Source organism: Castor canadensis, chromosome 14 (genome assembly GCF_047511655.1).
Source record: "Castor canadensis chromosome 14, mCasCan1.hap1v2, whole genome shotgun sequence".
NCBI lineage: Eukaryota > Metazoa > Chordata > Mammalia > Rodentia > Castoridae > Castor > Castor canadensis.
Window position 1 is genome coordinate 96,646,412 of NC_133399.1, and position 15,004 is coordinate 96,661,415.

General features: G+C 35.9%; 1 protein-coding gene across 20 annotated transcripts in view; it reads left to right on the plus strand.

The window, feature by feature from the left end:
• Marchf1 (membrane associated ring-CH-type finger 1) overlaps positions 1–15,004 on the plus strand; it is an 814,712-nt gene that overhangs the window by 374,154 nt on the left and 425,554 nt on the right. For 13 of the 20 annotated variants that reach the window (XM_074055052.1, XM_074055062.1, XM_074055057.1 and 10 more), the window contains one exon: positions 10,097–10,305. The exons of 5 other annotated variants lie outside the window; for them this stretch is intronic. Coding sequence is in view for 5 of the 15 variants with exons in the window: in XM_074055062.1 (XP_073911163.1) it covers positions 10,207–10,305 (99 nt within the window). In the remaining 10 variants the exon portion in view is untranslated. Of the gene's footprint in view, positions 1–8,701; positions 8,847–9,772; positions 10,001–10,096; positions 10,306–15,004 lie in introns of those variants that run through there. 2 more of the 20 variants (XM_074055064.1, XM_074055063.1) reach the window with 2 other exon arrangements.

Here is a 15,004-nt window from a genome sequence, read left to right on the forward strand (position 1 = left end):
CCCAAGAAGAGTGTTCCTCCTGTTCAAAACTCTCTCCTGGGTTTCAGCACCAAATGTTAGAAATAAAAGAGGCATGGAAGAGACAGACATGGCTCAAATACTAGCACAGGGTTTATTGTTCTGGCAGAATCCCTGTGGAGGGGGACCCCAGCAAAAGAGCTAGAGCCCACTGCCACACACAGGCTTGGGCTAAATACAGAGGGCTAGTGGAAAAGAAACAGGAAGGTCATGAAGGAGTACTGTTGCTGGGCAACCAAGAAAGATAAGTTGTGATTAGGTTATTGTCTGCTCAACTGTCCTTGGCACCCATCTGGAGATAAAGGTTAACAACTGTCCCTTTGTCAGTCTTTGGGGTCAGGTGGGGAGTTTCCAGTAAGCCATGTACAAGGGGGGAGTCTGGTCCTAACATGGCTGTCCTCACTGTTAACCCTAACATATGTGACTTTGCATTTGAAGTGTATTATTTTCATTTTCGCATTATTTATACAATTTGACAGTATTTGCCTTTTAACTAGAGTGTTTAGAAATTTTGTATTCAACATATGTAGAAGTACTTTGGTACTTTGGGATTAAAATGTATCATACAGCTGTGTTTTTTATTTCCATATTTGTTTTGTTTTCCTTCCCCTCTTTTTCTTGGCTTTATTTGGTTTACTATTTTTAGAATTCAGTTTATCACTATCTTTGGCTTATTAGTGGCATCTATACTTTTTATAGTGATTTACTGTAAAGTGTTTCTATATTCATATTTAAGTGTTCACATCTACCTTCACACTTTTGCATATATACCATAGATATACTACTTTAAATGTAAGACCCTTATTGACATTCTTCTTTATTCCTTCTCTCATTCTTTGCCCTTTCCTTCTGCCCAAATAACTTCCTTGGACAACCGTTAGTTATTCTAGTACAAATGCTATGTAACAAAAAGAGTGGCCTTTGAAAGTAATCTAAAGGATAAATCATATATTAGCCTCTGTTTAAAAAAGAAAAGTATAATACTGAGCAGTAAGATTCCAGATGCATTAATTCTGTGTTCTGAAGTGCAAAGCTTGTATGGTAATATTAATTAATATGTCCCAAATGTCTTTCACATTCTTCATATCTTACTCATTCACTTATTGTAGCTAGTTTTAGAAAAATGATCATTGGAAAATTGAACCCTCTTTTAGAAACAGATGAAAAAACAGATAATTTAAAAGTTCTGGACAGAGATCTTTATCACTTTATTATATTGAGGCTGTTCTCTATACAACAGTAAACATTTTATGAGTAGTTGTTCTTCTATGAAGGAAAATATATCAATTTTTAAGTTATGCAAAGTGTTCATAATAGAATAGGTAGTTCAGACTATTTCCACTCAAACATATCAATTCATTCTTATTTTAAGTATCTTTTCTCTTTCCATTTATATAAATATTTATGTTTACTGAACATTTTAGTTAATGTGCCAGCCGACACTTACAGAAATGTTTAAGGTAGTAAATTAAGTATTTTCTAATATTTAGAGATTTTTTTATGAACATTTGGATTATTATTATAATATGGTGACTGCAGTCTGTGAAGTTTTTATGAAACAATGTCTTGTAGAATATTTGTCATTGGGTAAAATGAATCATAATTTATATTATTTAGAATATCTGTTTTCAATTATTTTCAATGACTTTAAACTTAATTTTTAAGATTTTGGGCATGTTCACACTATTGACTCCATATCTTTGGGGAGATGAACAAGTAGATAGGAACTTATGTTAGGCACATCCTTTTTGCCCACATTCATGGCAGCAAAAACATTATTATAGAGGCATCAATCTGAGTAGTACTGTTACTAAACCTATAAGAATGTTCTAATAACGCCGCATTCATTGACTGCTTGGTTTTTTGACATGTACTTTGAGAACAGCATAATTAAGGGACCATGATCAATCTACTTATTGCCTCACACAATCAATATGTTTTCTGCATCCGACCAATCAGAGCCCTCAGTTAACATCTTGTTATTAAGTTATGTGATGTCAGACAAAGTTAAATTTAATCTATGTCAGTCATTGACAATATGTGAAACCTTGGGCAAGCCATATAACTTTCAGAGCCTCAGGTTCTTTTCTCTGTTAAATGGAGATAATAATCCTGCCAGAAGATTATAGTAAGGGCCTAATTAAGAAATATGTATGTAGAGTGCCTAACACATTACTTTCCAGATAGTGTATGACTCAAGAAATGACTATTGTCATCATTATTGCTTCATAATATTCAGACTTATAATAATACCAGACAACTATAACCATCTGATTTTAAAACTACACCATGTAAACTACAGTTTTGGTGCAAGGTACATGCTACTTTCTCATAATGCTTATTTTTTGAAAAGTGCATATTTTTATTAAAATGCATGGCATATATTTGATATATGAATTTGTATTTAATCAAGAGGTGAAATTATTCCCCTCACATAAAAACTACTGTGTTTTACTATGTGTTTGAATACTCCTTCCTAAGAAGGAACTTCAAGGGAAATATGTAATAATTTCTTTTAACATTTAATCTTCACCATTCTTTTAAATATAAGTACTATTTTGTGACTGAAATATCCAGTAGGCATGATTAAGCCTCAAATATGCGTGTCTAGCTATTAATTAGTGCTTAGTCATTGCAAGCCGTGTGCCACGTTAACGTGCACTGTCTTATTTTTTTCTGCTTTTAAATTTATTTTTTAGTTGACAAATAAGGCATAATCCCACTCATATATAGAACATATGAAGTTGTACTTCATAGAATTAGGGAGCAGCATGTGGCTAAGGGCAGAATGAGAGGAGGTTGAGGAGATGCTGATCAGAGGATAAAAACTTTAGTTTGATAGGTGGAGTAAGTTCAGGAGATTTATGGTGGCTGTGTTTATAACAATATACTGTGTTTGTGAAAATTGATGAGAGTGGATTTTAGTATTCTTCCAATCCCCAAATAGGTATTTCAGTTAATGCATGTTAATCATTTTGATAGCTGTTACCTCATTTATTTTTCCAAAGTATTAGCATGGTACCTCTGTTTTATTAATAAATCCTATTTGTATAAAATGAAAACACCAGAACATCATTGCCTAAGAGAACGAAAAAATCTACATGATTCTTAATGTTTTTCAAAGTAAAGAAAATGGTCAAATGATTATTATACTGCCCTAACTCATTAAATTTGGGGGGGCCTAATTATGAATATAGAGCATCTTATAAAAATGATATAACAGAGTTAGGCGTGGTGGTACATGCCTGTACAGTACTCAGGAGGCAGAGGCAGGATGGGAATGAATTTGAAGACAGTCTGGAGTTTTAATTTAAAAAAAAGAGATGTATTAAACATCTGATAATTTTATTCATCTTAGAAAGTAGTGGCAGTAATATTTTTAAGTATTCAATAGCCCATTTTCAAATACTTTGTTTCACAATTCATTTTATATCTTTTCATCTTCTTATTAGAGGTCTTTTATCTATGGAATTTTCTTCTGGTAATAAAAATATCTTTAGTACTTCAAAGTTAACTATATTAAGAATATCTTGTGTTATTTGTTTATTGATCCTCTGTAATAAGTCAGAGTTTTTGCACATGGGGAAACTACTTTTTCTTCTTTAAGCCATTGAGGGGCTAAGATGAGTTGTGCTGTTTGACTCTGAGAATCCTAGGTTTCTGGAGTTTGGGGTGATAGTGACGGTGACGTTTCAGAGCATGGGAGGGAAGCCCTGGCCACACACAGCCCACACACACCTTCCTCTCTCGGACAAGGCTGGGCAGGTTCTGAAGCAATGGTGATTGAAGACACTGTACAATGTTCTGATTCCCCCAAAGATGCCATGCCACTCTTTCGGCATGATTGTTCCTCATTTTTTGAAAATATAAGGAAAAACAGTTGTTTGCTCTCAGAATTACTTTTATTTTTTTAGTTCCTGTTTGTTCAGCTAGATATACCAATATTTTGAAAGTGACACAGAACTTTAGGAAAGATTAACTTACATCTTTTTATGCCTGAAAAGAAAGGTTGACTTAATTCTATTTGCCAAAATAAATCTTGCTTTTAAATAAGGTATTAATTCCATTTTGCCAAGAAAGCAAAACAAAACAGAAATGTGAACTTATTTAATTACAAAACATTTCCTCAAAATTTATTCATTTTTTCCTGGTACTTGTGAAGTTTGAGCTCAGGGCCTTGCACTTGCCAGGCGGGTGCCGTACCACTTGAGCTGCACCCCTTAGTCTTTTTCACTTTTGTTTTTCAAATAGGGGCTCATATTTATGCCTGGCCTGGCCTGGACCAAAATCCTCATCTTTACACTTCCTGCACAGCTGGAGTGACAGGTGCACACCACCATATGCAGCCTGCATTGGTTCGGATGGGATCACGCTAACTTTTTGGCCTGGTCTGGCCTTGAACTGCAGTACTCCCAATCTGTCTCCCCATAATTAATTTTTAATATCCACTTATCTCCCTAATTTTTTACTACTTCTTCTGTCATTTTTTTAGAGAATTGAATTTACAAATTTTTTCTTACTAAATTACAATGGAGAAAAAAAAAATCAGTCTCTTGATGTTAATACAAAGATTGTGATGGCATTCTTTTGTCCTGAGTGTGATGTAAGGAACAACTTGTACAACTGACTTCTAATGCCTGTTGTAAACATCACACACTTTATGTGACTGTGGTGCTTGCTATGGATTCCTCATAAGACTGAAATCAATTGCATGGCAATGTTGTGATCTCCTCCAACCTTAAAAAACATGAATACTTTCCAGAGGATAGAATTAAGGATCTTAAGAGTTCATCTGATCTATCGTCTGGTTCTCAGTGTTGAAGTCTGATCACCAATTGTTTCTGAAAAGTCTTCGCAAAGTATTCATATTAGAAAGATGCTCTTTTAATTACAAAAGATAGTTGCATGTGCAAAGTATAATCACAATTGGATTCTACAAATCAGACAAAAACCCAGAAAAGCATACTATTTTATAAATATTATATTACATTGAATATATTTTTATAAATTAAGAACAATACATTTTAACCATTTTTCCCATTGAACTTGTTTGGCTAGTTTGAGTTCCCTAAACCTGTTAAAATATGCTTCAGCCTTTTCCTAGTAAAAGTAGCCTTTAAATTTCAGCTCATTTTTCTTTGTTCTTTACAAGATGTGAGGTCATTGTGCAGGGATGGCTTCTCATACATTCTTCCCAATAACCTCTGACAGCAACCATCACCTGTGCAATGACACATTGAAGACCCACTAGATCCAGGTTTCTTCCCCCTGCCCAGGGATTTGTTATGAAATATCCTTTTCCCAACTCAGAGTACCTTGTTTTTATTTTCACAAATCATTTAAAATTTTTGCTATTTTACTTCTCTTCCTTGAATCCATGCATCTGTAATTTTGACATTGCTTTGCATAGACGTTTCTTTTCTTCTTGTCCTGAGCCTGGTTTCTTCCCTCCCAAATGGTCTAAACAACTGACAATCTTAAATATATTTTCTGTGTTATTCAAAATTGACCTGAGCTAACCCTAACCTCACACTTGTCTCTGTGCCTTGAAATAACTTAGTCATCTTATCTCTACCAAGTCTGACCCAGGCCTCAGTTCCTACTGAAGATGTTCTTAAATTATCTATACCAGTTATGATTTCTTGGTGTGCAAACCTTCTTTGACATTTACATTCAGCATTCTACATTATCTTTCAAATATTAATTGCAACATGCTGTGATCTTTCAACTGGATTTACTTATGTAGGTTATTATCACTCTAATGACATATGGTAAACCTTTTGAATGTGGGGATGGTACCATATAATTCCACACATTGACTCCTGTCTTTTCACTCCCAGTATGGTACAGAAAATAGAGAAGATGCTCAATAGATGCTTGCTGAATTATCAATCTGTCCATTTAATGTATTAGCTGGTGCTTCTTGGTTTCTTGTCTTTTCCTAAAACTATGTTGCCCTTTGTTGATTAATTAAAATCAAAATAAACCTTTTAGAGGTCTGATTTTTCTTGATCTGGCAAAGATTGAGGTGGGCCTATGGTAGAGGATCTGATGCATATTTTGTTCTGTTTTTCTTTTAAAACCGAGGCTACCAAGAGCAAGAAACAGCAGCAAAGCAGAATGTCGTGGGGAAAGCTGAGGTCTTAATATTGGAGCTATCAATTGCAGATGCCAAATTCAGGAGCCAGAGCAAGCACTGAGGTGCTGTTCCCAAAAGTGGAAAGTTGGAAGTCAGGATGTGAAAGTAAAACAGTCATAATTAAGACGCACATATAGAATAGCATCCAAATGGAGAGTCAATATTCCAGTATAGTTCTGAAAATAATTGTAATTCATAGTTTCCACAAAAATCAAGTTTAGAAATCTGGATCATGTATTATGGTGGTATATGCAGATGCAGGTTAGCTGAATGACTCTTCTCTGGCCTTGTGATGTGGCCAGTTCTTATTAGAGCATAGTTGCTGAATGCATTGCTTCTCCTCTACTCCATAGGGCTTAATTACTGCATAAGATGGTCTGTGCTCCCAAAGGAGAAATGCATTCCCCAACAATTTTCTTTGCTTTGGATTATTACATACAGACTCACCCTGGAGACTTTATGCTTCCAGCACATAGAATACTTTGGGAGCTGCCTGAGGAAAGGGATTGGATGACTGCAAGTCATTGACCTTAACCGATGTGAATTCTAGTGTTCCAAGGCAGCAAGGGTTGGAACAAAGAATAATACAATCACAGAATACAAAGTGTGATATACTCTGAAAATTTTAGAAACTCAGGTTGTTGCAGTACCTAATATAATACTTGATAAATGCTTATTAACCTTTTTCTTAGTTATTTCTAAAACTTTTACTGAAAAAGATATAGCAAACCTCCTCTTGCTAAGGGTGTAAAATACTCTAAGAAGCACATATCCTTTTCTTGAAATTCAATTTATATTCTGAATTTTAGAATTTAAAAAAAGCTAATTGAAATAACTCAACCGTATAAATCAAATTAACTTTAAATTTAAATCTTATTTTTAAAAAAATCTCATAGTAAACAAAGGATAACTTCACATGCATAATGAGGTACAGGATTAAAATAGTCATTGAGTTAATTCAAGCTAAGAGTCTCCTTTTCTGTAACTTTAATGAGTATTTTCAGCAAAAATACTGAAATCTCACTTTATCTGGGGAACTGCCTTGGCTTTTAATGGAAACTTTCATGGATGTAAACACTGACAGTATTACTTTTCTAAAGAGGTTTATAATTTACATTTTAGTATTTGTCATAGACTATTAGATTTACAGACTTCTATTTCCAACTTTCTCTTAATTAAGACAGTCCTAGATAAAGGGATTAACAATCTTTTTTAAAGTAAGGAAATGCCCCCTTCACACTGACAGGTCACAGATAGGATCCTTAAACCACAGCCATGTTTAGTCATTGTCAATTTAACTTCAGATGTGACATTTTTGGAAGAAGTAGGACTTCTATATTTTACAAATACACTTTGCAAGTGTGCTGATGGAAAACAAATGTCAAGTTCAGAGCTGACCAACTGCTTCTTTTTGCCATTCTAAAGCAAGAAATTTGTTGCTATAGAAACCTTAGCTTATTGTGCTAAGATAATCTAAGTGGTATACTGTAGGGGTCCTCCAAATGAGTTTGTACAAGAATCACTTGTGATTGCTTTAAAAACTGTCTACTTCAGTTCTCCACCTCAGACCTGCTGACCTCAAATACTCGTGTGTCGTAAGTTTGCTATGCATTTAAAAACCTCCCCCAGATAAACCTGATGAATGGTAGCCATGAAAACTAAATGAAGGTGACTAATTAAATTTAAGAGGAACACATAATTAAGCAGAACTTGAAAGTACATTGAAGTATATTTAAATGCAAATATTTAAAGATGGATTTTTGACACTCTCCACAGTCATTACTTTTGGTTTTATCGCCAATGAAGGGTCCTACCTTTTCCACATTTTACCTCTATCCTAAGTTTAATCAGATTGGAATATCATGTTGGAAATGGCATTATCATTGTGAGATACAAAAATAGCTGGATATGAATGGAAATGAGAAACTATGGTGATCTCCTATGTGATCAGGGAGGGCACTAATGGGAGGGGATGGGTAAAAGAAGGAAGTTAAGAAGGTGAATATGGCTGATGTACTTTATATACAGCAATGAATATAGAATTTTTAAATCTGTTGAAATCACCATGAGAAGGGGACTAAGATAGAAAGGAGAAAAATAGAGGAAATGAACCAATTCAGGATGCAATACATGTATACGTGGAAATGTCACAATGAAACTCTTTGAATAGATATCTCAAACAAACAAAGAATTCTAATTTATAAGATAGTGACCAAGGATTAAAATACATATATTTTAAACAGACAGATTTTCCAAATTTTGCTTTATTTTAAACAAATGAACAAAAAAGACAGTGGGATAGCTAACATATTTATAATGTCCAGAAAATATAAAATGCATATATCAAAATGAAAAAAGAAATTTTGTCTTTTTAAAGACAAAATGCTGAATACCCTAAAAAAAAAAGAGGAAACACTCAAAGGGCAAGTGATTTTTACAAAGTTTAAGTGTCTTAAGGATTTACTTCACAGAGAGAATGAGCTATTCTTGAAAGGGTATTTTGTTTTGTTTTTAATTTAAAGGACAGAAATTCTGACTCACCATTTATTTTGTTCAGATTCTTTAACTCTATTGAGAGCACAGGAAAACCCTCAGCAGAGTTTATTTCCTTCTTGGAAAAGAAAAGAAGAGCTACTGCTGATTCTGACAAATCTATCTTAGGGAGCACAGGAGTTTCAATGAAGCTGAAGTGAGTAGTGTAGACATCTGTGCTTCCCTACCCATGCTTCTGAAGCTGTTGCTTATGTGCTAGCAAGGGAGATGCAGGGAACAGTTAGCTCTTTACAACCATGGCAGAAGGGCTTGTGCAGTCTCTGCCAGTCTCATCTCTCCCCTCCCCTCCTGTCTCCCCTCTCCTTCCCTCTCCTCCCCTCCCCTTCTTTCCCCTCCTCCCCTCCTCTTTTGTGCCCCTTACAAATCCTTCCCAATGAGTAATTTCATGCTACTGAATTAGGAAGAACATAGTTTATCATCTAAAGCAGGCTTGCTTTGAGTGGGAAAGGAACACTAGCCAGATGTGATGGTGGGACAGTTAGTGTGAATTGACCATCACAGGCAAATGAGAATATGCAGTCATGCTACAAAGAATATACTTTGAAACACTCTTTTTGTCCTCAACTAACCAGTTTTTTAAATGGTCCCCATCTTGGTTGTACAAACATGTACAGAATCTAATAAAAATTCTAGAAAATTGGCAGAACTTGTGCAATCACTGTCAGTCTCCCTCTCCTCTCCTCTCCTCCCCTCCTTTCCCCTTCTCTTCTTCCCCTTCCTTCCTCTCTCTCTCTCTCTTCCTCTCTCTCTCTCTTCCTCACCCTCTCTCTCTCTTACTCTCTCCCTCTCTCTCTACCCACTTCTGTACCTTACTTGAAGCTCTTCACTTCAAGACAGATCCTTTGACCTGATCAGATTATTGTAGACTGGAAGGACACATTCAGCTATCCCGGCTTTTCAAGGAAGAGATTTGGCCCCAAATAGTACACTAAGCTTTTCAGCCTCCTGCTTATTTACCTAGTCAGCAGGATACAGTGTCTCTGGGTGCTTAGTGGACTTCTAGGGGCTTGGGGGTGGGGAATCTGGGGTGAAAGAAAAGCAGAAGTGGCAGCCACTGCAAATGTGGGAGTCTGTGCCATTAAAGGAAGCAGCTGCTAATAAGGGCCTATGAGACCTGGGTTTCCTTGGTTTCCATGACAGTTATTAGGTAGCATAGAAATTGAATTGTCTCCCACAAAGCTCTTAGGGGAGAGGGGGCGCTCCAGTGACAAAGCAGTGCAGTTATGACTTGCAGTAAATCATCCTTTTGAGAATGCGATACTCCCTGGATTGTTTGCTCATGCATTTCTTGTAAGCACCCTTTTCAGTGTGTTTGACATTTTGGCCAAAAGACACTGACTTCTGCAGCACAGTGTCTCAAACACTGTTTTTCCCCTTTTTATTTAGACCTGAGCTTGGCAAGGCAAGGATATGAACAATTGTGCAGGTGGGCTGCTCAGGGAGAGTGAAGAGATAAGTCATCTAATCAGAGATTGGCAACTTGCAGCCCTGCCAATATGCCCCTCCACCAGACATCCGTAATCCCTGCACGGGAGACTGCCAACAATGGGAGAAGTTCAATGGGCAGAAACAAAGAGAAGAACAAGGAAATCGAGGTAAGAGGAGTTTCGATGTGACAAAATAGGAGAACCAAGGCATTGTAGCCAATCTCTCTCTCTCTCTCTCTCTCTCTCTCTCTCTCTCTCTCTCTCAGCAACAGGATGTGGTTCAGGTTTAAGAGCAGCTGTATTCCAGCTCTCAGTGTGTCACAGTAGATTGGAAGAAAATCATTTGTAAATGACAGGGACAGATGAAGCTTAACCTCTGTTTTCTGAATGAAGAAAAGAACCAAATCCATATGGACATTTGCTATTTCACAGACAAAAACTTCTACCTCTTTTTTCTAAACAATCTACAGAGTTGACTTCTTTGGCTTATAGGGTACAACCCTAATGTCCTGGGTTGGCCAGGGGCTTTGATGTTGCTCATTTTCAGACATTGGGACCATTGATACTTGCTAATTTTGCCCATTGCCCATGAAGCTAAAGTGTTTGAGAATAACTTTCTTAACAAAGCAGAAGAGATGTGAGGGATAAGAGAGCTGTGGCACTGAATACATAATATGATTTAGGACCTCAGAACATCTATTGCTGTCATTTCTGGGCAGTGAATGAAGGTGCATTACTTTCACTTGATGTCTGTATTTTATTCTTCATGAAAAAAAACATTTAAAACTTAGTCTATAAGATTCAACTTACTACATTTATGCTTTATTTTGGAATAAAACTTAGCAGCTATTGATGTAAGTTGAATTATTTGAAAGATCAGACACTTACTTTCAAAGGTTTTTAAGAAAAGAATTGAGCAGAGTCAAGGATATTGGGTGAAAATGTTATGAGTACTACTGCTTTTTCTTTAAAGTGAGTTTGAAACAGATTGGCAAGTGACCACTCCTTTAAAAGCCTGGAGCACAACTGTAATTGAACCACTCAGGAGGCTGAGGCTGGAAGATAGAGTTCAAGGTCAGCCTGGATGCATACAAATAACTCAAAACAAACAAACAAAAGACCAGGAACTGTAATCCTCATGTATCTTTTTAACATAACTGTTGCTTAGACCTCAGGGGTTATTAGTTTTGTAGGAGATGAACTTTTCCCACTTCCAGGTCTGTAGGTTAATCTTTTTTTTTTCCTCAGTGATAGATGTTTAGGACAGATGAAGCAGCAAACAAAAGCAAAACAAATAAAGGAAATGAAAGCAGAGCATCAAGCAATGCCCGATTGGAAGAGTATAATAAGCTTGAATATATCTTCAAATGACAAAAGACATTTGCAGGCTCTTTCTATCTACTCTGTTTGAACTAAGTTTTACAAATGTCACTCAAGAGCAATGAGTTTTTTTGAGGGTTAAATTGCTGGGCTCCCCCAGACTTTTATTTTTTTGTTTGTTTTATTATTCATATGTGCATACAAGGCTTGGGTCATTTCTCCCCCATGCCCCACCCCCTCCCTTACCACCCATTCCACCCCCTCCCTTTCCCCCCCACCCCTCAATACCCAGCAGAAACTATTTTGCCCTTATCTTTAATTTTGTTGAAGAGAGACTATAAGCAATAATAGGAAGGAACAAGTGTTTTTGCTGGAGCACACAAGGTTGGGGTGAGGATAGGTAAGACACCTAAAAAATTAGCTAGCATTTGTTGCCCTTAACGCAGAGAAACTAAAGCAGATACCTTAAAAGCAACTGAGGCCAATAGGAAAAGGGGACCAGGAACTACAGAAAAGGTTAGATTAAAAAGAATTAACCTAGAAGGTAACACACACGCACAGGAAATTAATGTGAGTCTACTCCCTGTTTGGCTATCCTTATCTCAATGAGCAATGAGTTTTTGATGAGGCTAGAATTTGCAGAAAACTTCAGGAAAGTTATCTGACTAATTTAGTACAAGACATACTTTGACTTTAGTAATTGCCCTGTCATACGCACATCAGCTGTTTCAAAGAATGAAATATCTTTGCTAAAGAAATTTATCAACTATGTATTAATTGGAAATACTCTATAATACCTCTTCAATGACTTGGTACTGTAATTATTAGAATATCAAAAAGCTGTCACTTGCTTATTGGTGTAGGGTGAGAGAAAAAGGGGATACTAACCAATTCTGAAAATAGGTATGGAATGCCAAAAAGCAAGATTTACAAAAGCTGTACATTACTTACTCATCATCTGAGTCTTTCGATAAATTTAAGATTATTGAAGAAAGCATCACATAGAGATATAGGGTGGCAAATTTGTTTGCTGTCTGGAATGACCAGAAATGAAATACTGCTTTACTTCCAGGTCTTCGTCTGAAGTCTCCTACTGTTGATTTCTACTTGGCATCAGTCAGATAAACTGACACAGCTTACATGACTGTTGAAAAAAAAGGTGACATAAATGCATCTGATTGGAGAGTTCAGTATTAAATGAGCAAAGTTTACTCTAGGTCACCTAAAATAATATGCATCACTGTGACTGTTTGATTTTGGCTGGTTGCTTGTTAAATTTCTCTGAAGAGCCTTACTTGAAATAAAAAGAAAAGTAAATTTGAAGGTTCATTACAGTCTTTTAAAAGAGCAACACCCCCAACTCTCCAGTTAGTAGATGGGCCTGTCTGTAAAAAGTGCTAACAACATTGCACAATGGGAGTCAGTGGGTATAATTAAAGGAAAATTGGACTAATGGTGAAAAAATGAAAGGGAACTTCTGCCTACATACTATTTTAAAAAGAGGTAGCATTCTGAGTGTCGGAAAGGGAAGCACTTTTAAGGTTTCAAGTACATTTTGGTTTTCTAGAGAATGGAGTTAAAAGTTTTTCTTTAAAATCATGTTTGAGTGCAGGCGTGATAGTGCATGCCTGTAATCCTAGCTATGCAGGAGATACAGATAGGAGGATCTGAGGGAGAGGCTACCCCTGAACAAAATTGCAAGATCCTATTTGAGAAGTAACTAAAGCCAAGAAGGTCTGGGGGTGTGGCTTAAGTAGGAGAGGGCCTGCACAGTGCTAGGCCCTGAGTTTAAACCTCAGTACTGCCAAAAAAAAAAAAAAAAAAAAGGCATGTTTGAAGCATATTATTAAATCTCTTAAGCCATCAATTGCTTCTTTTTCTTTTTTTGCAGTACTGGGGTTTGAACTCAGGTCCTACACTTTGCGCCACTCCACCAGCCATTTTTTGTGAAGGATTTTTTTAAGATAGGGCCTCACAGAACTATTTGCTTTTGCTGGCTTCATACCATGATCCTCCTGATCTCTGTCTCCTGAGTAATTGCTTCTTTTGATAAATTAAATAGTCTTAAAGAGACAAATATCTTCTGAGGTGGATGAATTAAACAATATAAGTCCTGTGCATTAAAAAGCAAGACTATTTAGTGCTGCACAGTGATTTCTGTCATTTCATGTGATTCCCACTAAGGGAAGGGAAAACATCTTGTATTCGTATAAGCATTTCTTGTCTTGTAAACAGATGAGAGACATCCCACTTTAAAGTTTCTTTGATGTTTGTTGCTTATCTTAAAATCATTAAAGGCTCTATATGCACATTGAGCAAATGATCTAATTTCCAAATTAAGAATTTGCTAATTTAAATATAAGCCAATTTTATTTCTATTCCACAAGAAACTTAGAGACTCTTGAATAAATGGATATACTAACATGATATCATCTTTTTTCAGTTTTTTTTTTTTTTTGGAAGGGGACTCATAGAGAAAATACAAAACTTTTCTTAACTTTTATTGTAGCCCAGAAGACCTAGGCTGTAAAAATAATTAAGAAATTAAGATTTTAAAAATTTCTAACTTCAAATTTAATAATGAATTTACATTTTGACATTTTTACATGGCATTAATTATTATTTATCTATTTGGGTAAAAACCTGGAAGCACATGCTGGCAGGGTGGCTCAAGTGGTGGAGTGCCTGTCTAGAAAGTACAAGTCCCTGAGTTCAAATCCCAGTACCACTAAAAAAAAAAAAAAAACCTGGAAGCACAAAAAACAGGTCAACATATATCTACTTTGGGTTGAGTTGATGTTCAGGATCAGGGATATGTTATTTTCTTCCATAGCCATCAGCTCTAGAGGTTGGTCGAGTATCTAAAAGACAGTGCCTCACACTTATATCCCAGTTACGAGGTTTAATTGGCACAATTGAGATTTTTAGTAGCACAACCACAGTCATTATCACAGACATTTTAATCTGTTATGAAGTATATAGATATCTGTCTGTGACTTTGTAATAGACAAAAGTATATTGTATATATAATGTACTTGGTCAAATTTACTAATTTATATCTGGAGATACAGATATATAAAATTAGTGATAGAATAGTTGACTGCAAGCTTCAGAGAATTCTAGAAGGGAAATTACACTTGGTAGTGTAGAATTGAGGAGGGAAATTAAATGGTCTAGTTGGGAGGTAATTCACCTACACCTTGAGAGAATCATGACCTTGGGAAAACAGGGGAGGAGATCTCTCTCTAAGGAAATACATGGTTTCAGCTTTCCTTTTCTCTGGTTGAATGTTAAGAGACTGGCAGGTTCACTTCTTTAAGTCTCATTTGCTGACTTTGCTGGACCATCTTCCTTCTATTAATCTGTTCTTTCCTTCTTTTTATCTATGCTAACACCAATTACTAGGATATAATTAATTCACATTAGAGATTTGGCTTATAAAACATGTCTCTTACAAGGGTAGCAAATTTTATCCTTCAAATTCTTAGCCTTCTAAGGGTAACTTAATTTCCTTCTCTATATCCAGAAATTATGACCTTATAAATCT